This window comes from Haliotis rufescens, unplaced genomic scaffold, assembly GCF_023055435.1.
Source record: "Haliotis rufescens isolate VD_foot unplaced genomic scaffold, xgHalRufe1.0.p SCAF_12, whole genome shotgun sequence".
Taxonomy (NCBI): Eukaryota; Metazoa; Mollusca; class Gastropoda; order Lepetellida; family Haliotidae; genus Haliotis; species Haliotis rufescens.
In genome coordinates, this window is record NW_025963802.1 from 36,659,775 (window position 1) to 36,678,180 (window position 18,406).

Genomic DNA, 18,406 nt, shown 5'->3' on the forward strand with positions numbered 1-18,406 from the left:
TAATAAATTATTCTCTGAAATACTCATGTTCTTTTTTCTATGAGGGTTTCATTGATTTAAGTTAAGATCTGAACGACGTCACATGACATAGAGACACTTTGGCAAATCTGGACACCCGTACAATTAGTTTCTGACACTCCCGGAAACGGAAGGGGATTATGGTTCTGTTCTTATACAATATCCCTACTCGTTCATGTATCTATAGGGGGCACGGGTGGCCCAGTCGTCTAAGGCGCCGCGATTCGCTGTGCAGAGTTGCGTCCCTTGGGCAGGCAAGAAACCTAAGATTGTGGGTTCGAATCCCGGTTCGCCCGGATTATGTTTCTAGGTTTGTCAGCACCATACCCTTGCTCGTGGGTTTCAACGAAGTGGTAAACGTCTGAGATCTGCATCACTTCGGGCTTTCCTCCCACATTAAGCTGACACGCCGCGATATAACTCGAATACTGTTAAAAGAGGCGTTAAACTAAACTCACTCACTCACTCATGTTTCTATATCACGTGACAAGAAACCTTGGTTGGAAAATTATAATAGAAAAGTAACAAAAACTACACTCAATAATTTTAATTAAATTCATATTTAACCATAACACCTAATTATATGCAAATATATACTGCCATTAATACTCAATCATTCCTCAAGCAGCAGTTGATAAATAAAGTACTTGATAATATAAGGAAAAGAATAAAAATATTTTTTGTGGGGAAAACACTGAAGAACTGCCTCAAATTAAAAGTGGTTCCTGTTTTGCATAAAAAACATTATACATATGCGTGAAGCTGAACCGCATGACGTGTGAGTGAGTGAGTGAGGGAAAGGAACTTTTCAATAGGGAAATGGACGATGGCACTTTTCTTCATACATTTTGTCGAATCGCTCACTCTGAGCAACTGTGAACCAGTTCTTCCAATCGCCTGTTTCGCCTGCAAACAGAAGTATGTACAGTAAAGTACGGTTATAACGAACTCAAAGGGACTACTAATTTTAGTTCGTTATAACCGTAGTTCGTTATAAGCATATATACAGCATCACTACAGCAAATAGTCGGGACCAAAAAAGTAAGTTCGTTATATCCGTCAGTTCGTTATAAGCGTGTTCGTTATAACCGTAGTTTACTGTAATTCAATTATGTATGTTACCATAGAATAAAGATCACCTGCCTCGTCATATGATGTTATAACATTGTCTTGGAACGTTAGAATTACCTTTACTTATTTCTCAATGTCAGGATGTGCCATACCTCTGCTGAACAAACCAGATGACCCGTCTCTCCATGGGTTCAAGTGTGTTGGGTCCTTGTGCTTGGAAGCCTGTTTCAGCTCAGAAAAGCTGCATGCGTCAGAGATTTCTTCGTAAACCTTGTCAGATAGAGGACGATTGAGGAATTCAGCAAGGCGCTTTATTTCCTCCACATTATTCTGACCAAAAACGAAGCATTCTCTTGTAATAACAATGTCAAATGAATTAGTTATTTGTTCGTATTTGTTAAGAAGTTACCCACAATAAGTGACACAAATTGTGTAGATTTGTATTTGAATAGAAAAGAATTCTGATTCTGAATTCTGATGATCAAGTTCACTATGTACGGGAATTGTTGATACACGCGGTATGATGGGAACACTACATAAGTTTTTATGTATGAATTAGATCTGTCAATTGTACGGGAATTGTTGATACACGCGGTATGATGGGAACACTATATACGTTTTTATGCATGAATTAGATCTGTCTATTGTACGGGAATTGTTGATACACGCGGTATGATGGGAACACTACATAAGTTTTTATGTATGAATTAGATCTGTCTATTGCACGGGAATTGTTGATACACGCGGTATGATGGGAACACTATATACGTTTTTATGCATGAATTAGATCTGTCAATTGTACGGGAATTGTTGATACACGCGGTATGATGGGAACACTATATAAGTTTTTATGCATGAATTAGATCTGTCAATTGTACGGGAATTGTTGATACACGCGGTATGATGGGAACACTATATTAAGTTTTTATGCATGAATTAGATCTGTCAATTGTACGGGAATTGTTGATACACGCGGTTTGATGGGAACACTATATTAAGTTTTTATGCATGAATTAGATCTGTCAATTGTACGGGAATTGTTGATACACGCGGTATGATGGGAACACTATATAAGTTTTTATGCATGAATTAGATCTGTCTATTGTACGGGAATTGTTGATACACGCGGTATGATGGGAACACTATATATGTTTTTATGTATGAATTAGATCTGTCAATTGTACGGGAATTGTTGATACACGCGGTATGATGGGAACACTATATATGTTTTTATGTATGAATTAGATCTGTCAATTGTACGGGAATTGTTGATACACGCGGTATGATGGGAACACTATATAAGTTTTTATGCATGAATTAGATCTGTCAATTGTACGGGAATTGTTGATACACGCGGTATGATGGGAACACTATATAAGTTTTTATGCATGAATTAGATCTGTCAATTGTACGGAAATTGTTGATACACGCGGTATGATGGGAACACTATATAAGTTTTTTATGCATGAATTAGATCTGTCAATTGTACGGGAATTGTTGATACACGCGGTATGATGGGAACACTATATAAGTTTTTATGCATGAATTAGATCTGTCAATTGTACGGGAATTGTTGATACACGCGGTATGATGGGAACACTATATAAGTTTTTATGTATGAATTAGATCTGTCAATTGTACGGGAATTGTTGATACACGCGGTATGATAGGAACACTATATAAGTTTTTTATGTATGAATTAGATCTGTCAATTGTACGGGAATTGTTGATACACGCGGTATGATGGGAACACTATATAAGTTTTTATGCATGAATTAGATCTGTCAATTGTACGGGAATTGTTGATACACGCGGTATGATAGGAACACTATATAAGTTTTTTATGTATGAATTAGATCTGTCAATTGTACGGGAATTGTTGACACACGTGGTATGATGGAAATACTATATAAGTTTTTTATGTATGAATTAGATCTGTCAATTGTAAAGGACCGTGGGGAGTCCGGGTTAAAATTGGTCCCCAGGAACCTGTTCTAAACGTAAGAGGCGACCTAATGGGTCAGGTGACATGGTTGAAGTCGTGTCGCTGCTCACAATATCAGTCACTCGATTATTTACGTCATATTGTTGGAATATATGGCGGTATTCACCACACACACATTACACACACTTGTAATCGATGACATATCTACAAAGACGGGTACTCACTCTTTTCAATTCTTCAAAATGTACTTGAAGAAAAGGAACATCCGGGTAGTCTTCTGGAAATTTGTTCCATGCCAGCATGTGATCCAACACTGAATCATAGGGTACTGAAATGGACATATCACCTGGGACTAATTGGTTGGCGTCCATCAGCTGTTCATAAAAGTGCAATTAAACTAGATCACACATGACAAATATATATATTTTCCTAGAAAGTAGTGAACATACATTCCCAGTGCATTTTAGTATATGTGTTGCTTAACGCCACACGCACACAATAACGCAACATTCATGCGGTGGTCTGTAAATAATCGAGCCTGGAGGAGACAGTTCAGTGATTCACATCACGAGCAACGATCCACGCAAATGGTATGACCACCCGATCCCATTACGACAAGCGTGTCTTGCTGAAGACCAATTCTCACCCGTCAGGGGTAGTGTGTGTGTGTGTGTGTGTGTGTGTGTGTGTGTGTGTGTGTGTGTGTGTGTGTGTGTGTGTGTGTGTGTGTGTGTGTGTGTGTGTGTGTGTGTGTGTGTGTGTGTGTGTGTGTGTGAGTGAGTGAGTGAGTGAGTGAGTGAGAGAGAGAGAGAGCGAGAGAGAGAGAGAGAGAGTTTTGTACTCATTATTTTGTGTTAATTATGAACAAAATATTCTACAGTCTTACAAACGAAGGGTTAGATCTGCAACAGTAGATGAGTCAGTTTCAATTTAAACCCACGTCGACAATATTGTAGCCACGCTGTGATAATCTGCACTTGTTACACATTAGTAATGTCAATATAATGTATGTCAATAACTATCTTGCAGTATATGGGCTTCTGAAGTCAAACTTTGGTACTGACAGTTTCCTTTGATAAAGGCATCCATGAAGTTTTCCCAGGAACCAGTGAAAGACGGATCCTTTGATTTATCCAGCCAATCTTGATTCGTAAGATTGTTGTAGTAAGACACGGCAACATCTTTGGGGTTTCTCTGTACATTGATGACCCGACACTTTCGTTCCCAAATTTGTCTTGGCAAAATGCTGAAAATTAGGCACATATTTTATCATCTCATAATGACACAAACTAAAAATGCAAAATGTGGATCTGACGCTTGTCTGACAAGTCTATGAATACGACGGAGAAAGATAAAAAAAAGTACGACTGATTTGGAAATGACAGTCATCAATCAATGTTACAACGTTATGATCGTAGCGACGTCCAATTCCACAGTCTGTTCAAATTCTATGCAAATAATTTCCTTTATCCATTTGATAAATAAAGGAAAATAATTAAAGGAGCATCAAGAACGTATAATGCCTTGACATGAATATATATCCACAGACATAAATGATATTTTAAAAAATGTCGTCTTGGATAAGATAGATATTATATTTAAGAAAAGCCTAAAATGTAAATATCCTCATCCTTTGTGTCTTGTCGAACCCTAAACCTTTCTTGAAATTAATTCATTCTTTTCATCCGTCCGAACAAGCCATACAGGAGAATACTAAGGGTATATACAGATGACATAACGGCGGAAGAGATGGAATGAGTGAGTGAGTGAGTGAGTGAGTTGGGTTTAACGCCGCTTTTAACAGTGTTCCAGTTATATCGCGGCGTGTCAGCTTAATGTGGGAGGAAAGCCCGAAGTGATGCAGGTCTCAGACGTTTACCACTTCGGTGAAACCCACGAGCACGGGAATGATGCTGACTAACCAAGAAACATAATCGGGGCGAACCGGGACTCGAACCCATAATTATAGGTTTCTGGCCTGTCCAAGGGACGCAACTCTGCACAGCGAATCGCGGCGCTTTACACGACTGAGCCACCCGTGCCCCCTGGAAGAGATAGAATGCCTGTAAACAACGCGTGTTTTGACGCGGGACTGACTGAGTGAACAGATACAATGGGTGCGTTTCAGCAGGAACTTCACGCAAATAAAGCGACGAAACCATTTCCACAATCAGGGATAAACTCTTTAAAAAACAGAAACGCATAGGAAATAGTGAGAATGTTGATTTTTGTTTATTCATGAAACATGCAATACAAATGTAATATTTTTTTATTGAACGGTGTTAGTCACATGTTCGTTAACTGGTGTAGTGCACAAACACAGCCATTTTAAATTTTGTAGCTTTATACAGCATTTGTATGCACGAAAATGTCATGGAAATGGAATTGCAAATAAAATGCACGTGCAATTTTGTAAATCATGTGATGTGACAATGACTATAAAAGGTCAAACATCAGTCGACATTTTGTCATACGTTTGTCGACTTATTGGAAGTGGGAAAGTGAAGGCTGCCAATCACAACATCGCAAGAGGACGTCTTGAAGTGGGAGAGTCCCGGTCTACAGTTGCACGTCATTTCAACGTACACCAGAGCACCCTATCTCATTCATGGGATCGGTATGCCCGCCTCAATTCAACCCAAAACGTACTTGAAGTGGTAGACAAAGAGTCACCACCTCCATATTCACTAGAAATCTCGGCTAAAAGCAGAGACGTTTGAACGATTCCGACCATATCATGACCATGTGTTCATGAATCACTATCATACAGTGATGACACCAGGGATTCGCGAAAAGGTTAGCATATCCTGCCCCACCGGTGGCAGCCTTCATAAAAACATGCATGTACAAATAAAAATAGGGAATAGCAATGGATATCATTGGAACGACATTTTCAAATTTCCGAAATTTTCTGTTTGGGAAATATCTTCATATGACACGGAACTAATTTCCATAAATGTCGACGATACCACCGACAGTTCTTCTGAAACCAGATGAAAAGTTGGTACACCAGCACTGAATGTTCTACAGATGGTCGAAAGGACTGGATCATATCATAGGTTTCGAAGAAGCGGGGGGGGGGGGGGGGGGGGGGAGTCGAAAGGTCAGTCAAATAACTATTGGCATGGACTTGCTACAAAATGTGTCATTACATACTATATATCAGCTTCAATATGTCATTATTAGTGTGTCATGTTGAAAACTTTTTTATGATAGATATTGGTGCTTAAGTACTTTCGAGGTGTATACCTATCTACCTTACACTCACCTAGGTTTCAATACATTTGTATCTATCTTCTTCACACTTACCTTGGTCGGTATATCTATCTGGGTTACACTCACATTTGTCAATCTATCTATCAACGTTACATTTACCTGGGTCTATGATGGGATGACAATATTCTTGGAGAAGAAATGGTTTCAAAATCCTCTTCCATTCCCATGTCAATGTGGGAACTTCTTAGCCAGTGTTTAGCATATTCAGCTTGCCCTGCTGTAATCATGTTAATAATTTCCCATGTCCAGTGGGCGCCTGCAAATGGAAATTACATAGTTTAGTTTCATTCATATTTTACAATATGTACCATGTCAATTCTTTTTTACAATATATTGATAACAGGCCCTTGGGCTGATTCAGCTTTCTTAAATACTCGTAACCTAATACCATACACAGTCATTTCTGATACAGACAAATATGTTCCGTATTTACAAATTGAGGAAATACAACTGATAAGATATATCTTTGCAATCCCCATAAAGCACATGATTACATGAACCTGTTTATAGCCTTTGTTTATATATATGTTCTTATATATTTTCAACTTGTAATCAAATAGTTGCACTTGTTTTAACGCCGCATACTTTTAATCTAAATGCATAGACGCCTATTGGAACGTGCATAAACGTAGGAATTGCACTGTAAAATTTGAAATGTAGGAAAGTGATGATTTGCACGTAAGACTTTCCTTACAGATTATAAACAGGAACACGAAGATAATTTCCCTAAGTTATGACTTATGACGAGTTATATGTCCAAAGACCATATGACTATTGCCAGGAACTGCTGCTGCTGTTTTCAAATCATACTGCAGAAGTCAGAACGTTCCAAAACCAGAAATGGAAGGCAGCAATGGTTTATGCAGTTCAACATGAAATACATAAGTCAATTCTCTCTTTATTGGTACTGCTGCAACAGCTTCAATAATAATTTCATATAAACGAAGTATCTTTAAGTTTCTAATTAATTATGCTAATACTTAATTCTTCTGAACTACTTATTTATAATAAATGGTTATTCTTCTTTTTTCATATTTAAATTGGGAACTATATTCTCAAAAAAATGATATTAGGTTTGATTGCAGATTTTCTAAAGTGCAAGTAAATGTGACAGACACAGAAAAGAAGAGGAAACAAGAGTTTAGAGTACTAAACAAACAATCATTGCCTTAGAAGCATTTACACGTTGCACATATAACAGGTTTTAAGTTATATCTGTCTATATTGTTAAGGTTCCTGCCTGATTTGGGATATGTGCAGAGGTATATATCGTCATCTCGCACTCCACGGGACTTCATGGTAGATATAGTGTTGATGTCCGCAGCTGTTACTACTTGGTCCTTAAACATGGCCAGTTTAAGCTTGAAACCAGCTTCCATTCCTTCTTCCGCTCGAGTAGACATATTTATTCCTAGCAAACAATATAAAAACTATTAGTGATACATTGTTATATTTCTAAAATTGATAATCCTCATGTTCTTACCAGAAATTAAATAAAGCATTGCATAATTAAACACTAATCCTAGTGAGATGGCAACCACGAGGAGACGCGTTGCTAATGTACACGATAATTATAGTGAAAACGCTTCTTGAAACACATCTTGTACAAATCAAGGGCATGTCCTATTCGGCGTATAAGCCAGGTTAGTGTATTTCAGGTGTTCCCCGAGGGGATGCTGAGACTGAATAAAATTCAAGTATTCAATGACTGATAGAGAAGCACCTAATACAATACACAGCAACACGATGTGGCACCAATAATGCGGAATGTATATCCTGATGAATTCCTGTTTCGTCCATATATACTCCCACGCAAAAGAAACGCAAGTCAAGTATGCAGTATACATGTTATTTATTTCAACAGTAAAGACACGAAATACTAATAGGGTAAGATTGACAAAAATTAGACTGAAGACAGTTTAATGGATTAAAAGGCAGATGACATAATTGGTTTTTTTCAAATGTTAAGGGCTTACACAGTTTCGGGTCAATACCCAAAATGTCAGTCAATACCTGGTGTGACCACCATTAGCATTGATCACTGCCACACATCTCCTGTACATTGAGTGGATCAGACGATTTGTGAAGGCCCTAGGGATCCTCCTGCACACATCCAGAGCAGCTGTGCGTAGTTCATCGGCAGTTGTAGGGACAGGGCGCACATTGTGCAGACGCCTTTGAACCTCATCCCACAAGTGTTCGATGGGGTTCAGATCAGGGCTGAGGGCTGGCCACGGTAGAACACGGATGTTGTGTTGTTGCAGAAAGGCCATGGTAGCTTTGGCAACATGCACAAGGTAAAATTCCAATATATACAAAATATACAATATGGTACATCCAAAAATACAATTTGGTATATATGGATAGATTTTACCACTGCTTCACTCAGTTTCTTCTTTCTGGATTCTCACAATATGTGGTTGATATTGAAAATATTTCTTATAATACCGGACAGAATTACTGCATATGACAAATATACTTTAAAACTATATTCATAATGACAACTATATTTGGAGTGTTATAAAATAATTGGCATTTATTCATGTTGACAGCATTTTACATTATTAATAAAGAAATAGAAGATTTCAGCAGTAACAGTTAGATATATAATACGTTTGCCTACTGTTTACAAATAAGATGATCTATACATACAAGCAGTTCAGAGTAGTTTTAAACAGTGACGGTAAAATAAATTTATCGTGAATAGCGGCAAATATGAATGTATGCAATTTAATATATTTGTTTCTGTTATGTCATGGTATGGTGATTCTGAATCTAAAATATTGCTTGATATTGTTTGACAAACAGTTGTATGCACTGTCCATCGTGATACCTCTACTTAAGTATATATAACAGTATGTTTGTTTAGTCAATTGACATGCGTTCATTGTAAACAAGGATTAGTGTGACAGGATAACTAAGTTTGTCATCTGGTATAATGCACTTCCTTCGATTAGCATAATTAGAACAGAGTTTGTAATTAGTTATATCCAGACTCCAGTTAACCAAAACAGTTAGCATCAGTGGAGAGTGTGAGCAACTGGAGAAGCGGCGAGCAACTCAATGTAATTTATGAATTTGTGGAATTTTAATAAATAAATGAACACCTGTCACAAACATGCAGTCGAACATTGAACACACAGAATCGCAGATTTTTCTGTCGTACATTTGAGGGTAAACATGAACGACGCCGTGCAGGATGCCTTACAGAGATTTGACTTCAGAACACACAGTGAGCTCAGGTAAGTTTATTAATGATGAAATGTTCATTCATTCGTGCAATAGATATGGCAATCATGAGCGCTGACTCTATATGTGTTCGCAATAGAACATTTGGAAGAAATAAAATTTACTAACATGACTAGTAGTGAGTGGGTGAGTGAGTGAAATTTAACGTCACTACAAGACTAGTACACAACAAAGTCATTAAGTGAATATTAAATAAATTGATTCACGATATGACATCATCAAATGCTATATTTGTTTGATGAAACGGGTTGAAAGCAATCCAAATTGTACAATCATTATTATAAAATACAGCATGCTTATATATGTGTGTCGCTACCCCTCTCACGTCAAATACATAAATGTATAAAAATGTTTTAATATAATTCAAAATCACTATTATTTTTACATTATAACTAAAACTATGGAGCTTAGCATGTCGAGCCAACAAACTATTGTATATATTTTCACCCTTAGAATTTCTGTTTAAAGTGTTTGCGTTGGGGTCCAGACAATTCCCAAAATGGACAATTCCAAATAATACTGCGTAAAATATTGGATTAAAGTAAGTAAAATTTAATCCAAAGAAAACATAAACTATTCAATTTCAAGTTAAAGTCGTTAGAAGTTATGTACACGCATATATTGCCCATATGTTTTCTCCCATATTTGGGATAATTGTACCAAAGAACAAGAATCAATCCTTGAAAGTTTACACTTAGATTCATTACGGACTATTTATTGGGCGACAAGGCGTAAAGAACCAAAAGAAAACACTATTTCACAAGATTGAAAACACCTCTTCTGTCAGTGATTACTATTAAAGAAATCGAACCAATTTACAGGCTGCAAGTTGCTGAACAGAATGCTATGCCAAGTCATTCCTTCCTGATACCATTGATAATTGGAATAGTCACCTGATACAGAGGATTATTAAACTATTATTATAATAATTGGACACTATTACTAATATTCAGCTATACCAGATTTTGTCACATAATCATTTATCGCCCCGGACTCGGCTGTTAGTGATAAACTTCCATCGGCTTGAAAGACACATCTCAGATAACGCATCATGCATGCTCTTGTGGCTATCCCATATACTGCATTTTTTTCACATGCCCTAACTACAATATTTTAAGAAAAGATTCACCTTTCTATTCAAAAGGTTAGAGTTTGAGTTCAGTGCTTTTTGGGAAACAAAATCTGTCAATTTAGCCATTTTGAATTTAGTCCATATGTACATCCTACATTCTTAAGAATTAATTCATATTTTAAGATAATTATGTATTAGGTATTAAAGAGTTAAATAGCTTTTCTTAATAATTGAATACCTTTCCATCAACCGCACCAAACTGTTGGCCACTCGTTTTGTGTTCTGTTTTAATGTTTATATGTATTATGTTTTATAATATGTATGTATGTATATATTAACCAACACATATCAATATTACTTGATAAATATATTTTTGTCTCTGGAACAGTTTTTAGCAATCCCGATTCAATTACTGAGTAAAAAATATGTTAAAAGCATGAACAATGTCCCATTCACAGTAGGACATCTCCCAAAATACCACATTTTTGTTTTTGTAAGAATTAATAAGAGGAAGTTTGGTGGGGGACTTTTGGGATGAATGAATACAGACTGCCATGTTGTCAGAGTAGATCTGTAGATCTTAACTATCACCGGGTGTGACCATGTAGACAGGATTTCATTCGGGTTTCTGATTTTGACAATTACTCCATGAACATACTGAATATTGGTGCTTGGGGATATAAAATGTAACAGTTTGTTATCAGAGGAGATTGCGGCCACAATGCAGTTTACCGGGCGCAGCCCGAGCTCTACCATCCAGTCAATTACCGCACTATAGTTACCGCAATATATGCTGTCTCGCTATACCGTTACCGTGCCTCACGCTCCGGTGACTCTCGCTTCACGATCCAAAACCCGTTTTCGGTCTTACGGAAACTTACACGTCTTTACGATCCAACACCCGTTTTCGGTCTTTGGGAAATTTACACGTCTTTACGATCCAACACCCGTTTTCGGTCTTAGGGAAACTTACACAGCGCTAATTGGATCTGAAAAAGTGCGCCCGGTAAAGTGCACTACTCCCAAATAAATGACCATCTGTCATTATATGACTTGTCAACGTTGAACTGACGTAAATCAACAGTTTGTGTACGAGCTGTCTCATGTAGGCCAACATGCTTCGTCAGGTGGCCTAGTCGGTCGGCTGATAATTGCGGCTTCGCTTAGCAATAGGTAGGTCATTACTTGAAAAACCAAATGCACTTGGAGAGATACAGAGGGAGTAGTGCACTGACGAAGCATGTTGGCCTAGCCTACATGAGAGAGCTCGTACACAAACTGTTGATTTACGTCAGTTCAACGTTGACAAGTCATATAATGACAGATGGTCATTTATGTAGCTAATACCGATTCTTACCGTTTGTTATTTTGTTGAAAATGATTCGTATTAAACTGTAAATTTCTCATCTAATTTGTCAGTCGATCCTTTTCGTTTCGCAAAGCGCCATTTTGTTACTTGACTTGCGTGTATTCTTTCGCTTAGAACAACCGTCTCATTGATTTGAAATTTATTTTTTGATGAAGCTGATTTTGTATATAATCATATCTAAATGTATACTAAAGAATTTTAGTGACATCAAATATTTTTGGTTACTTTTGTTTATTTTTTTAAGATTAAGCAAAGACGGAACTACATTTCTAGTCGTACTTACAGGGGGTGGTAAACCGTCCATGTGTGTTATGTAGGGAGAATTTACGCTTGAAGGTTTTACATTTGTAATGAAATAATTTAATCTTCCTGCAGACAAGACGTAGATGAAAGTAACATCAACGTGGCGATCGATGAAACTATAATCTACGTAGATGATGCTTGGCTGACTTTTATATACCAATTAGAGTAGGTTGGTGGCAATGTATTCTACATAATAAAATAATATGCACTTTATGTGGTTTAAAAGACAACGGTGACGAATACCAATATTTGTGTTTTTGTGTTCATAACACAACAGTATAGTCATTAGATTATATAAAGCTTCAACACATAGCCAGCATGCATATAAACATGTGAAGGAGTTAACCCACATGTTTAAGCATGTTTATAGTTTCAGTTAATCGTTAATAGTATCAGTTAAAAAATAAAGTATGTCATTCCGCATGGATGGCCAGTCCCTGGTGTGTTGCCCTTTCTGCTTGAGAAATCAGGACTACCTTTAATCTTCTTCAGGGGGTACAGCTACGTTTTGACACATTCACATTCACACATTGAGCATGGGAGTTCAAACAAGTGCTTCAGATAAAGAACGTTTATGATATATATCCAATTAAATGTACTTAACATTTGTTGATGTGCAGTCATGTCCTCCATTACTTAGTATCATAAGCAGCATGTAGTTGTCATATTATAATTATCCTGACAGACAATATGCACTTATGGTAAGGTGATATGAAGTCAAACCAATGTATATTAGATATCAACCAAATAGCATTAAATGCTACGGCTAATTGATATAAACTAGTTAGTAGGGCAACAATGATGCTGTGCCCAAATCTGGTACCTATTCTGCCCCCAAGCCCTATGGAAAAACGTCGAAAATAATCATTGCTTGGTTATAATTAATTGTTAACAATAAATGATCAATCCACGTTTTGTGTCTTCTGTAAGATATATGTATGGACTCTTTTTTGATAAGATGGAATAGAAGTTGATCGAGGTTGTAAATATAACTATTTTGACGCCTTCTTTTGTATTCATGTGGGGCGGTCTGGTGGCCTAGTGGTTAAAGCGTTCGCTCGTCACGCCGAAAACCCGGGCTCGATTCCCGACATGGGTACAATATGTGAAGCCCATTTCTGGTGTCCCTCGCCGTGATATTGCTGGAATATTGCTAAAAGCGGCGTAAAACCATACTCACTCACTCGCTATTCAAGTACAACGCGTCTGTTGAAATAATATGTATGTCCGTTTATATACAGGATTTCTCTTTTACGATTCGTTGTCGGAAGTGACAAGATCTCTGTTTCTCTGAGGCAAACGAATCTATTCTTCATGAAATGCGGCTTCAAGTCCAGCGAGATTTTGAACTTGGGGATCACGATGTCTGATTTTCCGGCCAATAATGTCCCAGAGATGCTCAATCGGATTAAGATCCGAACTACAGGAAGAGTGGCAATAGCTTCTTGACGCAAATAAGCCAAAACTGCCCGAGATCTGTGTGGTCTAGCATTGTCGTCCATGGAAACAGGTCTTGTCTGAAGAGGATGGTTGTCAAAATGAGGGACTACCACTGGACGAAGAACGGCATCTTGGTATTGTTGGCCAATCAGGTTTTCCCGAATTGTCACCAGCGGAAGTTTGCAGCCGGAGGAAACACCCTCCAAAAAACTCCCCTCCAAAAAAAAGGTGTGACCCTGAAAGATTGAGTATATTATGAATAAATTTAATTTGCAGTTTACAGTTACAATATCGTGTTGTCAAAAAATAAATTTTCCAAATGCTGATATAGTGAATGAAAATCCAAACTAAGTATTATAATTTACCTATTTAACCAGGAAAGTCTGAAGTGATGCAGTTCTCAGACGTTTATCACTTTAAAGAGTGAGTGAGTGAGTTGGGTTTAACGCCGCTTTTAACAATATTCCAGTTATATCACGGCGCGTCAACTTAATGTGGGAGGAAAGCCCGAAGTGATGCAGGTCTAAGACGTTTACCACTTCGGTGAAACCCGCGAGCACGGGTATGGTGCTGACAAACCTAGAAACATAATCGGGGCGAACCGGGATTCGAACCAACAATCATAGGTTTCTGGCGTGTTCAAGGGACGCAACTCTGCACAGCGAATGGCGGCGCCTTAGACGACTGGGCCACCCGTGCCACCTCACTTTAAAGAAACCCACGAGTACAGGTATGGTACTGACAAACCTCGAAATATTATCGGGGAACGAGGATTCGTTGAAATCCATGATATGAAGTAATGTGCCCTGTGAGTAAATATTTACTGTATATGTAACATGATTCACCGAAGGAATTCCAGGTTAGAATAAAAACCCAGCGAACTATGCTGGACGTGCTTACATATCGTGCTACTACATATATTGTGATTGCGCAGTCACGTCCATCGCAGTTGCTAATAGAATTCCAGTTTTATGGTAGGACCAATGTATTCCGAAGAATCTGCTATGGAGAAACGATGAGATTTATCTTTATTTAACCTTGTCATGATTGAATTCAGGGTATTGACACCCTCACTTGAAGAGTCGTGTCAGACAATAGATCCTTCCATCCTATCTCATCCCCAAATCGCTTATATTTATTTACCAATCAAAATGAGAGGGCGTGGGTTGATTAACGTGGAGGCTCTTAATGATAGAATTTTATTGTGCGCTTCTGCACACATTTATTTGTCTGATGATCCTCTTGTGAAGCATGTCAAGACTTGTGATGAAAACAAGGCATTCCACAGTTTTCTTAAACGAGCCAATTCGGATCGGTGTGGGACATAACCTCATTGTCAGTGTTGATTTTGTTGATGGTTCCGTACTGCTGGACGGTACAGAAATGAGTGTCAACCAAGCGAGGTACCATATCGAATCAGGTTTTCAAGGATAGGCTATTTGAACGACCACTGCATCGAGTATGTGTGCAGTGTGTTGAGAAGGTGAGCAACCCTATAGAGTCCTTTGCTTAGATGAAGTCGACCAGCATGAAAGGAGAAACAGAAGGCTTTCTGTTTGCTGCTCAGGACCAGTCACTTCTCACTCAAAACCGTCAATGTGTGATTTTGCATCAAGATGTGAATATGAAAAGTAGATAATGCAATGAATTTAATGAGACTGTCCAACACATTGTCAGTAGATGCCCAGCTTTGGCACAAACACAGTATCTTAAGCGACATGAAGGTGTAGCTCGATCATTTTATTACCCTTTTCGCAATGCTTGTGGCTTTGACACAGAGGTCCATCCATGGTAAGACCCAGAATATGTAGAGGGCGTTATGGAAAATGAAAAAGTACAAAATTCTTTGGAATAGGCCCGTTTACAGCCTCAGACGTATCCAGGCAAACAACCCTGATCTTGTCCTTTTTCATTAATCAAATGAAATCATTTATATTATTGAATTTTCTGTCCCTTTTGACACTAATGTGATTGACAAGGTTCAGGAAAACATGGCAGATATGCGGACCTCACGTTCGAAATGTCACGCTTTCATCTTAAGTAACAAGTTGTCCGACTCCCCATTTTTACTCGGTGACTTAGGTTTGGTACCTCTTAATCTGTTGACTGGCATTGGGAGAGTACCCGTGTTTGCTTCCAGGAAAACAGCCCTTCTGACAATCTGTGTTTTGCAGAAGGCTGCAATGTTGGGGAGTCTTCAAATTCTCCGAAAGGTTCTCTGTGGGTTCGACTGCTCAAAACGCTATTATTACCTGGTGCTGAGTGCACTCACGAATCATTCTCTGCTCCCTGGGGACCATACAACCCAAGTTGCCTGTTCGGCGGTAGATGGTTAACAACCACATTGCCATCTCATCAAACTGGGTACCCATTCACTGCTGGGTGAACAGAGGCACATTTTGAACAAAGTCACTTGCCCAAGGAGACGCCACATGTGTTACATGTGCCTTAATGTGGGGCAGGACCGAAGCCCCAGAAACTCTCACCAAGGACTCCCCGCGACCGACGTTGCTTAACTTCATCTGATTTGCCACCACACGCACGTCAAATTGATATACGTCATGCAAACAGAAACAAAATGCAAACAGAAAGAATGACTTTGCCTCTCCTGGCTGACCCACAGCATTAACCTAATGTTAGACATACACCATTATTAGTTTCAATATTTTCATTATTAAAATCTCAACTCTAAAAGAGGATTTTTCATATTTCGGATGGTTAATTCCCTTGTCGTTGCAGCATATTATTTTTGTTTCGTCAAAACAACACTTTATGTAGTAGTATACCTCATAGCCAGGGCTCCGATTCACCAATTTAAAGCGTTCTTTGTTTACGACATTCGTAATCCTATGATAAACCATGGCGTTACGCTTTGTGAATATAATTAAATAAACGTTCACAAACTAGTTTAGTTACATGGGAATATGATCTTATACTAAATGATGCTTTTACCATTTGATAGTGATTCATAAACACATGCCCATCATATAGCCGGAATCGTGCAATCGACTCTGCTTAATGCAAAGATCTATATTGGCTATTGAAAGGGTTTTGTCGCTTTATTTATTTGGTGTTTAAATTGAAATCTTAACATAAATGTACAGGGTATGATCCTCATCTTGACACAGATACGTAGTGACCTTCACCATCCACTGTAACGGTGGAGCAGGATACGCTCATCTTTCCGCGAACACCTGGTGTCATTACTAATTAATAATGATATATAAACACATGCTCGTAAGGAAGTCGGAATTGTACATTGGCCTCTACGTTTAGAGATTTCTTATGAATATGGAAAGTGTTTATTAAAGCTTTATCATCTAAATATGAAATTTGACTCAGCCAGAATAAAAACTGTACCGTATTCGACGTAATAAGCGCCCCGCTGATATATTGGCTAGTGAACAATCCCAATAAGCACCCCCGTCCGACCCCTATTCGCATATAATACGCATCGCTTCCTTTCCCTTTTCGCGTATAATACGCACTCGTGTGTTATTACGTCGAATACGGTATTTGTGTTATTATATAATATCGAGTTTGAGCATAGATCTTCATATACATTCAGATTTGTATACATAAACTGATGAAGAGGAAAAAGAAACTACCTCTCAGTTGATTTTATCATATCTTACAAACTTTGATATTTAATTGAAAAAAATTTAAGTTATCGATATTGTATCCAAAAATTAACTGTTTTGGCACTTAGTCAACACTCAAAGAATTCTTCTGCTTAGTTTTATATTTTTTTAATATATTTTGATTCAAAACTTTAAAAAGAATTATCATAATATTTGTCATGCTACACAACTGATGATGTGTATCTTAAACATCTTATCCTTGAAAAAGAAATGTGTCGCTTTTTTCGGCACAAATATATATTTCAAACATGGCATGGGTCACGTGGTTGCAAACTCATTTATTACTCTAGTCTTCATTGAACCAATTTAATTTTACACCTGATCTGAATACCTTGATCAAAGTGCTATACGGCTGTAATATTGCCGATGCGATGTAACATTTAACTCACTCTCTATTTTTACACACAGTTTCCTAGACACAGATTACATTTTACAATTGCAGGAATGAGTGATGGTTAAATCGACATTAACAAATTTAACAATAGTTCTTTCAATTGGGAATTAAATAAAAAAACAAATTCGGTATACCTTCTTTTGCCCCTAAGTTAAAGAATATTTTCATATATTTGACATCTTAAAAGCTTGCGAAAACCATACGTGAAAGAAAATACATGAAAACAACAAGTACTGTGTATCGTACTTCCGAACTCAGCTGACCATCCAGTTAAAAGAATAATTAAATTCCTCTTAACTGAACATATCTATTTCGTTTCAGATTCCAGTTTCATATATTTGTGTAAAGTCAAACATGTAACATTAAAAATATTAATCAAATATATTTCTATAACAAGTTGTCCGACTCCCCATTTTTCTCGGTGACCTAGGTTTGGTACCTCTTAAATCTGTTGACTGGCATTGGCCTGGGAGAGTACCCGTGTTTGCTTCCAGGAAAACAGCCCTTCTGACAATCTGTGTATTGCAGAAGGCTGCAGTGTTAGGCAGTCTTCAAATTCTCCGAAAAGTTCTCTGTGGGTTCGAATGATTAAATTTCTCTTAACTGAACATATCTATTTCGTTTCAGA

At 37.8% G+C, this 18,406-nt stretch overlaps 1 protein-coding gene across 1 annotated transcript; it reads right to left on the reverse strand.

The window, feature by feature from the left end:
- Positions 1 to 644: 644 nt before the first annotated feature.
- On the reverse strand, positions 645 to 12,077 carry LOC124136633 (sulfotransferase 1B1-like). Its single transcript, XM_046502618.2, has 7 exons — positions 11,989 to 12,077; positions 7,551 to 7,721; positions 6,410 to 6,566; positions 4,099 to 4,280; positions 3,259 to 3,362; positions 1,242 to 1,419; positions 645 to 924 (listed from the first exon to the last, which is right to left on the reverse strand). Exons 2-7 carry the CDS (start codon positions 7,711 to 7,713, stop codon positions 827 to 829), a joined length of 882 nt encoding a protein of 293 aa, XP_046358574.2. The 5' UTR covers positions 7,714 to 7,721; positions 11,989 to 12,077; the 3' UTR covers positions 645 to 826.
- Positions 12,078 to 18,406: the final 6,329 nt, after the last annotated feature.

Coding starts and splice junctions, on each gene's coding strand:
- LOC124136633 (XM_046502618.2), bottom strand. CDS start 7,713: ATGTCTACTCGAGCGGAAGAAGGAATGGAAGCTGGTTTCAAGCTTAAA. Junction 3,363..4,098: donor TGCCTTTATCAAAGGAAACT/GTCAGTACCAAA, acceptor TGTCCATTTCAG/TACCCTATGATTCAGTGTTG. Junction 1,420..3,258: donor ATTTTGAAGAATTGAAAAGA/GTGAGTACCCGT, acceptor GTTTTTGGTCAG/AATAATGTGGAGGAAATAAA.